Source organism: Drosophila elegans, unplaced genomic scaffold, assembly GCF_018152505.1.
Source record: "Drosophila elegans isolate 14027-0461.03 unplaced genomic scaffold, ASM1815250v1 contig_208, whole genome shotgun sequence".
Taxonomy (NCBI): domain Eukaryota; kingdom Metazoa; phylum Arthropoda; class Insecta; order Diptera; family Drosophilidae; genus Drosophila; species Drosophila elegans.
This window is the reverse complement of record NW_024545578.1, coordinates 22185375-22197400: the sequence shown is the minus strand read 5'-3', so window position 1 is coordinate 22197400 and position 12026 is coordinate 22185375. Positions and strand designations below refer to the sequence as shown.

Here is a 12026-nt window from a genome sequence, read left to right as displayed (position 1 = left end):
ACTGCTTTAACTTATAAATCTTCCAAATCAAATATATATTTTTTGTATTTTAAGACATTATTATTAAAACTAGCTCCAAAGTAACAGAAATTTATTTGATTACTTTTGTTTGTAAAAATGTTAAAAATTTCTTCTAACAAAAATTACATATATATTTTTTGTATTATAAGACATTGTTATTGAATAAGCTGTAATTGAATCTAATTGATTAAATTAGTATGTGAACATTTTAAAATTGCTTTTAATAAAAATGTAATGGTGCTTGTCATCCAATTTCCTTCAAATTAAAGTTACTAATAATTGATCGTTTTATATTTTATTGGAATATATATACCGCATATTTTTTTTCACTGTAGAAAGACAAAGTTTCAGTCACACCTGCCTGCCACTCGACAGACAATCGGCTTAAAATAGTTTTCATTTGTTTTCGGCGGCGAGTGCAACATGTGGCATTGGCAACGCCACTAAGTAGCCCCAGTCTGCATCATCAGCATCTGTTTAGGGACTCGTCCCCTCAAGGATCCCCATATCCCCTTATCCCCGATTCCCGGGACCACATCCATTTCAGTAGTTCGTCTCGCCTCGCTTGGCTTCTGTACATGCAGCTCATTTAGTTGACATTTATTAACGTCACATAGCGCGCAATGTTTGACAATTAATTAGGCACTCTTAGATGCCGAAAGACGGGTCCTGAGCTGCAGCTTCAGTTGTATATACAAATATGCAGATACATATACAAATGCCTTAGCAGATACATATATGTACATATGCCTATGCAGATACAAATGCGACAAACACAATTTGAACTTGAATTTCAATTTATTTCTAGTTTTGTTTGGGTCCAAAATTAGATCTGATTTCATTTATAAGTGTTATTTTTTCACTTTAGCTGAGGTTTGTACATCAATGATTATGTTTTAACAATGACTCGTTTTTGTAATAAATTACATTTTTTTTTATTTTGAAATGTATAATGTGATTGTGAATTTTGTTTTTATAGGTTCAAGATTATGCAATGGAATATATATTTTAAAAAAATGAGCTTTTTTAAAGCCAACTTTTTTTTTACAAAGGATTATTATATTAAACCAACTGATTTTATTGATGATGATGTGAAAAAATTATGTATTTGATTTATATTTAAATTGCTATTAATTCTAACCGCAGGCACACTGAAAATTCTCATTATGGGAAGTCTCCTCAGGGCGAATAATTTTAATCTGCTAATTCAACAATCATTCAATTTTAAACCCCCTTAAGAGACGCCACTTCAGTTCCTCCCTTTTTGGTCCTGCTTCCAAGGAATGCAAACGAACTGGCCCGAATCACAGCAATTTTCAAAGTAAACACACAGAAATTTTTTCCTCAGAGCCATCGAGGCGGAGTGAGAAAAAGCGAACTTTTATTTATAAAACACTCGAAACGAGAAAAAATGTCCAAACTGTTTTTCGGGCATATTGACGCAAGGATTTCCCAGGCCGGCAAAAATGGGGAAATGGGGGAGAAATAAAAAAACTCTGGAAGGCAATGCAATGTGAAGAGATCAAACAGTCGGCTGAAAGTCCTACGCTTGGGCGAAAGTTTGTTTTGCTTTCTTTTTTTTTTTTGTGCAAATGTCACATGAAAAATGCGTTTGCTGTTTGCCAAAAATGCCGGCACTTTGCATGGGCTCACCACCCACACTTTCGGAAAATCAGTCCGAAAAGCTCTGCCCCCAGGACAAACTATTCTTCAGTTGAGCCAAAGGACGATGGTGTTGGTCGTCTTGCACGAAATTTCCATTTAATGTGTTTGCCCAAAGTATTAAAAGGCAAACGACGATTGAGTATCGGAAAGTAGTAAAGCAAAGTTGCTAGCGAAACTCTGGGGTGTTCATGAACATAACGCTGGAGTTGCACTTTGTGCTCAAGCAGAGAAAAAAATATTTATTTGTAATTCTTCTTCTTCTAATTCTTTTGTTTTCCATTAAAAGTGAATGAATTCTCTTCAATATTGAATAATAATTAAAATAACAAAACCATGCCCATTGACTTGATATTGCGATTTATAAATATAAAGATTAGCTAATGATAAACGCTTTCCACAGATAAATTTAAGATAAACTCTTACCAAAATACATTTGTCTGATCTTTTGAAATTATAGTCTTCATTTATAAAACCTAACAAATTTATAAAATCTGTCGTTAAGTTCTAAAAGCAAGCCCTTTAAAAAATTTAAGCATTGCCATTGTCTTAACAAATATTCCTAGAAATTCATTTAATTTTTTCGCCTTAAAGATAGAAAACAGATTTCGTTGCCAATAAATTTCAAATCGATAGCCAACTTAAGAGGTATTCTTCTCTGTGCAGATGCGAACTCACCGACTGACTGCTGAGTGATTGCCATGATAAGTGGCCCATTATGATGCCAGTTTGCACAGTGAGATTGCTCTTCGCTCCATTGGAGTTCTCCATAGCTATAGCATCGACCATCGCCCACCCTACCATCGACCATCGCCCATCGGGCATCACCCTCCTCCGAAGCGCTTTTAATGCATATCAGAGTGGGCAAACTTCTGGCCGAAAAGTGCGTCATTGTCCGTTCGCTTTCCGTTGTCTTCGGCCAGATCCTGCTCCTGCTCCTAGTCCTGCTCCTGCTCCTCCAACCGCCGACTCCTTTTTTAGTGTTCCTTTCGCAAACGTCTGTTGACAAAAGACATTTAATTTTCCCGCAGCCCTGCGTCGCCTGTCGTCTGTCGCCTTTGCCTTTCGCCTCCTGTGCGTCGAGGACGAGTATCTGTATCTGTATCTGGGGGCTGTGCAATAAAGTTAGTCGTCGTCGTGGTTTCTTTTCAGCCGTTTTCGAATGGCCCTCATCGCGTCTTTCCTTTGCTCGATTTTGGTCTCCGCCGGCTAGCGAAAACTTTGATAAGTGAAATTTATTGTGGGTGCTTTGTATGTCCACTATGATGGTTACACAAAAGAAAAAGTGAGCACTTAAAATTAAGGTTGACTTTAAGCTGGGTTTTTTTTTTAAATGTGTTCTTGGTATGCCAAATCAATCAAATTTGCTATAAAACATAAATTTAAATAAATTTTTAATTTTACTTTATTATTAATAATTTGTTTTATAATTCGAAACATTTAATATATATTTCAAAATATGTGCAGATTTTGAATTAAAATATTTTCTAAAGTTACTGCCAATTGCCAGTTGAAAAATTTTTTTTCTGTGTACAACCACTGGAGACAGCAGAATGTCCAACTGATGGCGCTCTTAATGTTTTACGGCATTCAGTTGATGTTTATTATTTGGCGCATAAATCAGCAGAGCAATAACTGCAGTGGGATCCTCGGACGATCCGTTTAGCGATCCTATGCAATCATTGCCACTACCAGCATTCCTTAACCCATGACCAACCTAAAGTATTGCAATTTAAATGGCATCGGGCTGCCATCAACCCCCATGGCAAACTCATTAATTTACGTAAAATCCACTTAACTTCTTTCCCGTACGCAATAAATTCCACAACTTTGCGCCTCATCAAACGAAATGAATGCCGAAATTTAACACGCGACAAAGTCAGACAATAGAATAGATAGAAATCTACATGAAGTAGACGCCACGTCGCCGTTGAATTTCGGAACATGTGGTGTTATGATGAGGATTGGGACCTTCAAAACCCACAGAGCCACCAAAACACCACACCACCACCCATCCAGCAGCCACCCACCCTGAGATCTTGGGAAAGCCACCCCAAATCCTCGGACTTTAATTTCAGTAGCCCGAAAAGGGTGCATTGATATGCGTAAGCGGAGCGATTTTTCCAGCCCGCCTTGTGGGGGAATTCCCCCGAATGAATTACGTGCCGGCAGATCCGAACTCATGCCAATGCATTGCCATCATTTCAGGCAATTGTCAAACAAAGCGCTGCTGGGTGGTGGTGGGTGGATAAATTAGATTTTTACTTGCGCACAATTGCATAAAGCCCCAGGCCGAAAGCCCGACAATGTAATCCTCAGAGGACCTCGTCGTAAATATTCATTGCATACGGCCGGGCGTTTGAGCTTAAAGTTCTATCACTCACCTCCAGCCCCCCACTTTCTTGCTTTCTCGTTTCATTTTTTTTTCAAGGTCTTTGCCAAATTTTGGGGCGGCAGCAAATTCATTTTCACCACCCACCCAATGTCCTTGGCGTGCGCTCCCCTCCCCTCCCCCAAATCTTGGGGGTTGGCCTTATCCGGCAAGGGTGTCGAACTATAAATTGTACCTTTTGTTGCAGTTTTTGCCTGAATGTCTTCGAGAATTGGGAGAAAAGATCTGCAGGAAAAGGCGGGCAACCCTCGACGTGCGATGTCTTTAATAAATGTTTGGATGTTTCGTTGCGAGATTAAGTGGATTCCGTTTATGGCATGAGTAATGATGGATGCATAATGCCCACGTATGTGGCAGGTGTGTGGGGTGGGAATTCTCTAGTGGCTGCGGTTCAGCTGAATAAATGGGTGGGGAAAATGTCGGATTTAGGAAGATGTTGTTCTTGCTTTCCGAAACGGCAACTTTGTTAATAAAAATATAATTTTAACAACAAAAACTAATCATACAACACTATTTAGAACTGTATTCATTTATATTATTTTTTTCAATTTAAAGTGTTTAATTTTTTGTTAAAATAAACGAGATATTAACGTAAGTTTTAAAATGTTAACCCACCAAACTGTTTTAATTTGGTATAAATAATATCAGTATATCAAAGTTAGCTTTCTTTTACTTAGTTTTGAATGTTGTAATGTTTTTTTTTTTTTTGCATGTAGATCTTGCCAAAACAAGATAAGATTTTATAATAGATAACTTTTATATTATAGCTTATAAACTCCTTGTTTAAGGGCTATTTGCACTTTAGAATTTAAGTCATAAAAGTAGTGAGACAGTGGGCCTGCACACCATGGCGAAACGTTATATGACAATGATGATGTGAATACGAATTCAAGATAATTTGCTTTGTTAATCAGCGTTAAATAAAATAATTTATGAATTTAGACACGTTTTTATTAATACTCAGTTCTGAATAACGTTCGATACTATCGTAGGTATCGATGATAATAAACTTTTCTTGTCCTACAACTTTTTGCAGTCGATACTAGTCTTGCCGTCTTATATTGATTGTTTTCAGAGATAATACCAATCGAACACCTGTACTCAGAATTTTCTTGTAGAAGCACGCCTAATTAATAGCCTGTTAGCTTTTAATGTGTCTTTAAGACCAAACAATTCACATGTTCTTAACTAGCCAAGATGTACCTCAAATTAATCTACATAATCAAAATTGTACTTCAACCTTCACTTCTGTTCCGAAAACTAAAATTTAATCGTTTTATAAGTGAGAAATTGTAAGATAACTTGAAAGTAAGCCAAGTTCATGGAATTTAATTGCTACTCATATGAAATGTCGCTAGTCTATATAAACTTATATATGCCTACCAGAAGGGCCTGCTCGAGATGTGCTACGTTGCGCCACTTGTTTGTATACCTTATATAGTGCATTATCTTTCTATAATTTTATTTGTTTATTTTTCAATCTTATCAAATTACAGCTACGTCAAGATAGGGCCCAACTTTTTGGTTCTTAATAATGGTACCGGCATTGGTAAAAAAGACCGCTAGAAGACCAGATGTACGCCAGAAGATCGATTAAATCCTCGGCATCCGTGCCCTTAATTCAGGTGCAGTGCAAAGGACCCAATGGTTCAGGTCCTGAGTGGTTGCCCCTCAAACAGGATTGGAGCAGCCGATGGTGCACACTTCCCGATCGATTTACTGAGGAGTTTTCGCAGCGGATTTATGACTTCAATACGCGAGACAGCGATGTTTTTTTGGTTACTTTTATGAAGTCGGGGACTACGTGGATGCAGGAATTGGCTTGGCTTTTGCTTAATAACATGAATTTTGAAGCAGCTCAAAGCAGTTATACAATGATACGAAGTCCATACTTAGAGTAAGTTAAATAAAGTGCTTGTTGGTCACAAATCATTTGGAAAGAAAGTATGGACATCTAATTTTTACAATTCATTAATCATTCCTATTGGCATTTACATTTTATTTGATTGTATTCGTTACTCGTGGTGTAAAAGGGAATATATAAGTCGCCTTTCTATCCGTTCGTTTGTACGTCTATATATCGGAAACTATAAAAGCACACACTAAACCTACAAATCGCGAAAGTCTGTCTGTCTACGTTACTTCATATTTAAAAATTTTGCACTTAAATCATGTGTGCAATTTGCACGGGGAAACGTGTGTGTGTCGTGAGAGTTTATAAGCTGTTCTTGTTGTACTCTGCCAGCACTCTTCCGGCGCTCCACCGGCAGATGGAGCCACATAAAATCCAAAGGCTTACTGGGTGCATATTTATTTGGCAACTTTTACTCTTGTTTTACTTATTAATTTGAAGGAAATCAGCTATATACTCTGATGGGGTGGATTACATATCGCTGTGCAATGATATTCAAACTAATCCTCGATTTATCAAATCGCATTTGCCTGCACAACTTTTGCCCCCGCAATTCTGGAAGAAGGGTTGCAAAATTATTTACTTGGCCCGAAATCCTAAGGATGTTGTGGTCTCGTCCTTTCACTTTCTGACTGGCCTCGATTTTTGGCGTGGCAGCTTGGACGAATTCGTGGATGACTTCGTTGCTGATAAGATGGCTTTTACCTCATACTGGGCTCACGTTATCGACTTCTATAGGATGCGCAATGAAGAGAACGTTTTCTTCGTTACCTACGAGGAAATGAGTCGAAATCTCAAAGATGTGGTTCAGAGATTATCGCGGTTTTTGGACTGCAAAGAACTAAGCGAAAGTGAAATGGATAAACTGCTTACGCACTTGAACTTTAAAAACATGAAAGGTTTGTATATTGCGTACAATTTTAGGAAATTTAAAGATTCAAATAAAATTTGGTTTTTAGGAAGGAAGTTTGGAAACAGCACTGGCTTGTTGTCAACTCTCCGAAAAACCAAGGATGATTTTAAGTAAGTAATTATCTAGATCACTATTTGATTAATTAATCATATTGTATCTTTAGTTTTATGCGGCGTGGAATTGTCGGCTCGTACAAGGATGAGCTAAGTCCTGAGAATAGGAATAAGATTGATAAATTAACCGAGAGGTTTTTGGAAGAATATGGAGTTACCGAATCCGAAATATTTGGTTCAATGGAATAAGATATAATGATACAAAAACATATAAAACATACATCATATTTTTTTTTTATATATTTATCATTTGTTTGAAACATTTATATTTCTTTGATTTAATGATTTTTGCTATTTTTTTTAAGTTAGCAGTGCTGTTGAGACCGTGTTTTTGGAACACAACAGTATAAAAACATCGATTTCAATCGGACCAGTGGTCATATGAGAAAGTCAAGCAGAGCAAATATTCACCAAAATAATCTGTTCATCTATTATATTCAAAATAAATACCCTTTAATAATTGGTTATTCCTGGTACTCTATTTTCTTGAATGTATCCAAAAACAAGCTTTTTTTTTCAGTGAGCTCTTCAGTTCAGTGATTCTTTTTTCTGGTTCAGGTTGGAACACTGGAACAATGAATTTGTTACGCCTCAAGATATCCATGAACCATTCCAAAGGAAATATTCTAATTTGTTTATGAAGCGATCAGTGTCTACTTGGACATGGATGTTTTAGCAACTGTGTTAAACTACACCTGGTTGAAATATGCGGTCTTACCCCTGTGGATTCTGCTGATGATCTTACTCCTGCACAGAGATCTAAGCCGTTGGGATGGACTGATGGGACCTCTTTCTCATCTGGGACTGGGAGAAAACGGAACTGCCTCGTATTTAAGTGTACCAACTTCGGAATTCGTTGCGTATACGCAGGGTTGGCAGCGTTTTGCTTATAATGCTTGGTTGGCGGAGAAAATACCTCTGAGGCGTTCACTGCCGGACTTTCGAGATCCCCGTTGCCTAAATTTCAGCTACGACGAGGATTCCGACGGAATGAGACCAGCCAGCATAATTTTGATCTACCGGAACGAGCAACTCGTAGTTCTGCTGAGAACATTACACAGTTTGGTGGACAGGACTCCTAAGCATCTATATGCTGAGCTTATTCTAGTGGACGATCATAGTGATACGGACTTCTGGAATGAACCATTGTCGGTCACCTTTTTCGACACCTATGTGCGCAGATATATCCATCCAGCAGCACGAATATTACACATGCAGAAACCAGTGGGCTTGATCAAAGCTCGCATTTTGGCCTGCAACGAAGCCAAGGCGGACAATCTGGTTTTCGTGGATGCCCAGGTAGAGTTCACCAAAGGCTGGTTAAGTCCATTACTTAGCACGATTTCGGAGCAAAGTTTGACCCTGGCCACTCCCGTTTTGGACAAACTTGATGAGCAAACTTTGGCCTACCATCGATCAATAGAGAGGCGTGGAGTATACGACTGGAGTTTGCGACGACGAGAAGTTCCGCTTTCGAAGGCAAGAAGGATACTCCTTCCAAATCCTTATGAAGTGGCTGCCGTACGGACTTCCGTGTTTGCCATTCGAGCACTTTGGTTTCAGGATCTGTCGAATTTCGATAAGGAACTACAAGGTTTTGGCGGCGCCGAGCTGGAACTTAGTTTTAAAGTCTGGCGAAGTGGTGGACGCATAGTTCAAGTTCCCTGCTCCAGAGTAGGTCACTTGGAGCCCAAGGATCAAAGCTATCTAAAGCGATATGGTGACCTCGGCAAAATGGGTCAGCAAGTCTCAAGGGTATGATTGCATAGCTTATGAATTTTTATGAAATACCACCTAAACGTTTTTTTCAGAACCTCAAACGCATTGTGGAGCTGTGGATAGATAACCCTGTTCTTAAATCAGAAATCTATAAATACCAACCCCAACTCTTAAATGTTTCTGTTGGCGATTTAAGTGAATCTCGGAAATTGTACCAACAATATGACTGTCAATCCTTTCAATCGTTTGTTAGCGAAGTTATGCCGGAACTAAAACAGATAAAACCAAAAGATCGTTCGGATTATGCCACAGGTTATGTAAAATCTCTAGAATTTCCTAAAAGCTGTCTGTCAATTAATGCAGGAAGTAAATTTATCACTCTGGAGCCATGCAGTGCAAATAATACTCTAAAGAACTGGACCCTAACCTACATCAATGATCTCCGAGTGGGCGCAAATATTTGTGCAGAAGTGCAACTCAATTTTAAATTGGGATACGATTTCTGCCACGGTCTTGGAGGCCGACAGAGTTGGCACTACGATGCGGTCAATAATCATCTGGTGAGCAATACAAGGTGTCTTGAATTGGGAGAAAAACTAAACATTTTCCTTAGCCTTTGCAACAAATCAAACAGAAAACAGAGGTGGTTGCTTGATAATCAAAATCCAAGTGTCATGCTATCAGAAAATACTTAAGGCTAGATTTATTAAGGGAAATGTTGTTATAGATGTATAATAATTATTATTTAAAAGGTATCAGTGCCATCAATAACTATACAAGCGCTACCTCTCGATACCTGCAAATTTCCAACTGGTCTTAAGCTAAACGGAAATAAGGTTATAAGAATTTATAATTATTAAAATTCAACATACTTAGTTGTAGTAAAAAGGGTAAAACGATATCGTTATTTACTAAAATTAATTTTAAAATTGAAACTTTTTTTTGTGTTCTGATCCCTATATTTTAAGCAATCTAAAAAATAATGAAGACTACTTCATTTTATGCACAATAAAATTTTTGTAAGTTTGGGTAAGAATTTAATTTTGAAGTTTACGAGAATTAAAGAAAAGAGAATTAATAGAAAATCTAATCTTTAATACTTAAACACACTTCCATCGTGTGATCTAATGATGTGTCCGTCACCCCAGTGAACATCCAACGTTGCTGTGTCACATTATCATCACAAGCTCTTAAACTAAGTTCAACCGTTTTATAACCGATTTGCAGACACTTGTTTCCAATGCTGACAAAGGACCTGTGCTGGTAATCGTACTGCCAGGGATGGTCCGGTATCTTTTTAGTGCACTTCGACACCTTCACGTTATTTTTGGAGTCCACATCCAGACACATTTGACCATGTTTCAGTTGGCAGCGAGACGTCAATGTCCAGTCCTCATATTTTGTGGAATTGCATTTCCTCATGATTGGAATTCCTGCTCTAATAGCTAGGCAATAGTTTGGTGCCACAAAGGGTATTATTTTACCGACCGCATAGTTGGAAAGTCCTGCATGAAGATAATGGTTCCTGTATGGAGGCGCCACTTGGCTTCTGTACCATCCAAATGATTTGCAATTTAGGCGACGACGCAGATCTCGCGGTCCATCCAATGATTCAGATGACAGATTTCGCAGCCTTGGATTATACCGATAAAAATGAAGCTTATACTCGTCGAACCAGACGTCCACAACCCGTTTGAAATTCTGCAATATAAGTAAAAAAAAAACAATATTTTAAATAAAATAAATATTTCAGTAAATTACACTTAAAACAATTGGTAACATACAAATCATTTTGAGTGTCAGTTTCTGATTCAAGGAGGCCAACTACAAGGGTAAATAAAATCTCTTAAGGACTTTGTCGATTTAAATTTGTAAGCCAGTGTAATTCTCAGTAAATAGCACCACCGTTTTACATTCAATTTAATTAAGTGAAAATGGTTAATTAGAAAAAAAATAGTATAGGAGGCAAGTATTTAAAGCGAGAAATATAAAAGTAAAAAGTAAATAGACAAGGTAATAAATAAAAAGCTTTCAACGGTTGATACAGTACAAGATAATTTAACGAAAAAGGATGTACCAAACTCTAGCTGTAAGATTAAAATAAAAGGTAATCCTTCAAGAAGAACGACAACTTAAGATATGTTCACCTACTTTTCGGACTTGTTTATTGTGGTTTCTATTCGGAGCAGTCTGAGCCATTGTCTCATCCCGTTTATAGATGAGTCCCACTCGAGAACAGGGAATCGTGAGGATGCGACCGCCACACTGCCACACTTTGAGGCTGAGTTCGAGGGCATCGCCACCAGTGTTCCTGAGGCCATCATCCCATCCGCCAAGATGCCGGAACCAATTGCTATCTATGGCGAAAACACGTCCCTCCAGTAGAGAGGATGCGAATGGTTTTGGTAGATTCTTCAGTGAGTACATATCCAGGGGCAACCAGATTCGCTCCAACTGCCAGTCGAATGCCATTTGCTCAGGCTCTGGCATTCGTTGGTAGCCAAAGGTTTCGCTGGATATGCCATCCATAACGGGCTGAGTGACTGCTCTTTTGTTAAAGAAGATGGGTTCCAGTAACGGCGAAAGCCAACCTCTTGTGACCTCCATGTGGGAATTGAGAAATACGAGAACATTACCAGTGGCTTTTCTAGCTCCAGCCAAACGAGCGTGTATGAGTCCCTTTGAATTCTCAACTTTAAGTTGTATTACCATAGGAAAGTTGGAGGCAATATACCTAAACACATCTATATCGGCCATTCCATCATAGACCAGTATTATCTCATAGTCTATATTTGATGAGGATTGCGCATTAATGCTGTTAATTGTTCTCAGCAGAGTTTGTGGATGTTCCTGTTGATTTGCTATAATAATACTAGCTGTGACTTTTCTCTCCGAACTATAGCTGATGTTGCGACATCTGAGGAAGGGCATCCATTGCAGAGAAGCGTATGATATCTAAAATAATAGACTACTTACCCCGCATCCCTATAGTCCCCCAGAGTTCGGTTCAGCGGAATTCTTTCGGAGAGCCAAGCATTGAATTGATATAAAGCGAACTTTTGCTCAGCCACCATGAGGTCTTTTTTCGTCATTTGCAAATGGGCATCTTTTCCCTGATCGCCCAGATTTTGTATTGCAAAGTACTCAAAATCCACTGTCGCGTCTGATAGATTATCCGTATACATCAGCCAGATAGAAATCGAAATAGAACAGTATACTAGGCCGAAGATCGCACAGGTGCACAGAGTTTTAATGCGGAGTGCTTTCATTCTAATTACTTTCATTCTCAGTAAA

The 12026-nt window shown here is 38.3% G+C and overlaps 3 protein-coding genes across 3 annotated transcripts; 2 read left to right on the top strand and 1 right to left on the bottom strand.

Moving 5' to 3' along the window:
* Positions 1-5627: 5627 nt before the first annotated feature.
* On the top strand, positions 5628-7480 carry LOC108136158 (sulfotransferase family cytosolic 1B member 1-like). The gene is made up of 4 exons (XM_017257154.1): positions 5628-5972; positions 6429-6886; positions 6947-7010; positions 7064-7480. The coding sequence occupies exons 1-4, from the start codon at positions 5650-5652 to the stop codon at positions 7200-7202; spliced, it is 984 nt and encodes a 327-aa protein (XP_017112643.1). The 5' UTR covers positions 5628-5649; the 3' UTR covers positions 7203-7480.
* A 196-nt stretch (positions 7481-7676) lies between these two features.
* Positions 7677-9454, top strand: LOC108136036 (putative polypeptide N-acetylgalactosaminyltransferase 12). Its single transcript, XM_017256966.1, has 2 exons — positions 7677-8768; positions 8825-9454. The coding sequence occupies exons 1-2, from the start codon at positions 7677-7679 to the stop codon at positions 9425-9427; spliced, it is 1695 nt and encodes a 564-aa protein (XP_017112455.1). The 3' UTR covers positions 9428-9454.
* A 364-nt stretch (positions 9455-9818) lies between these two features.
* Positions 9819-12001, bottom strand: LOC108136037 (putative polypeptide N-acetylgalactosaminyltransferase 11). The gene is made up of 3 exons (XM_017256967.2): positions 11709-12001; positions 10884-11649; positions 9819-10433 (listed from the first exon to the last, which is right to left on the bottom strand). Exons 1-3 carry the CDS (start codon positions 11999-12001, stop codon positions 9819-9821), a joined length of 1674 nt encoding a protein of 557 aa, XP_017112456.1.
* Between the last annotated feature and the right edge of the window lie 25 nt (positions 12002-12026).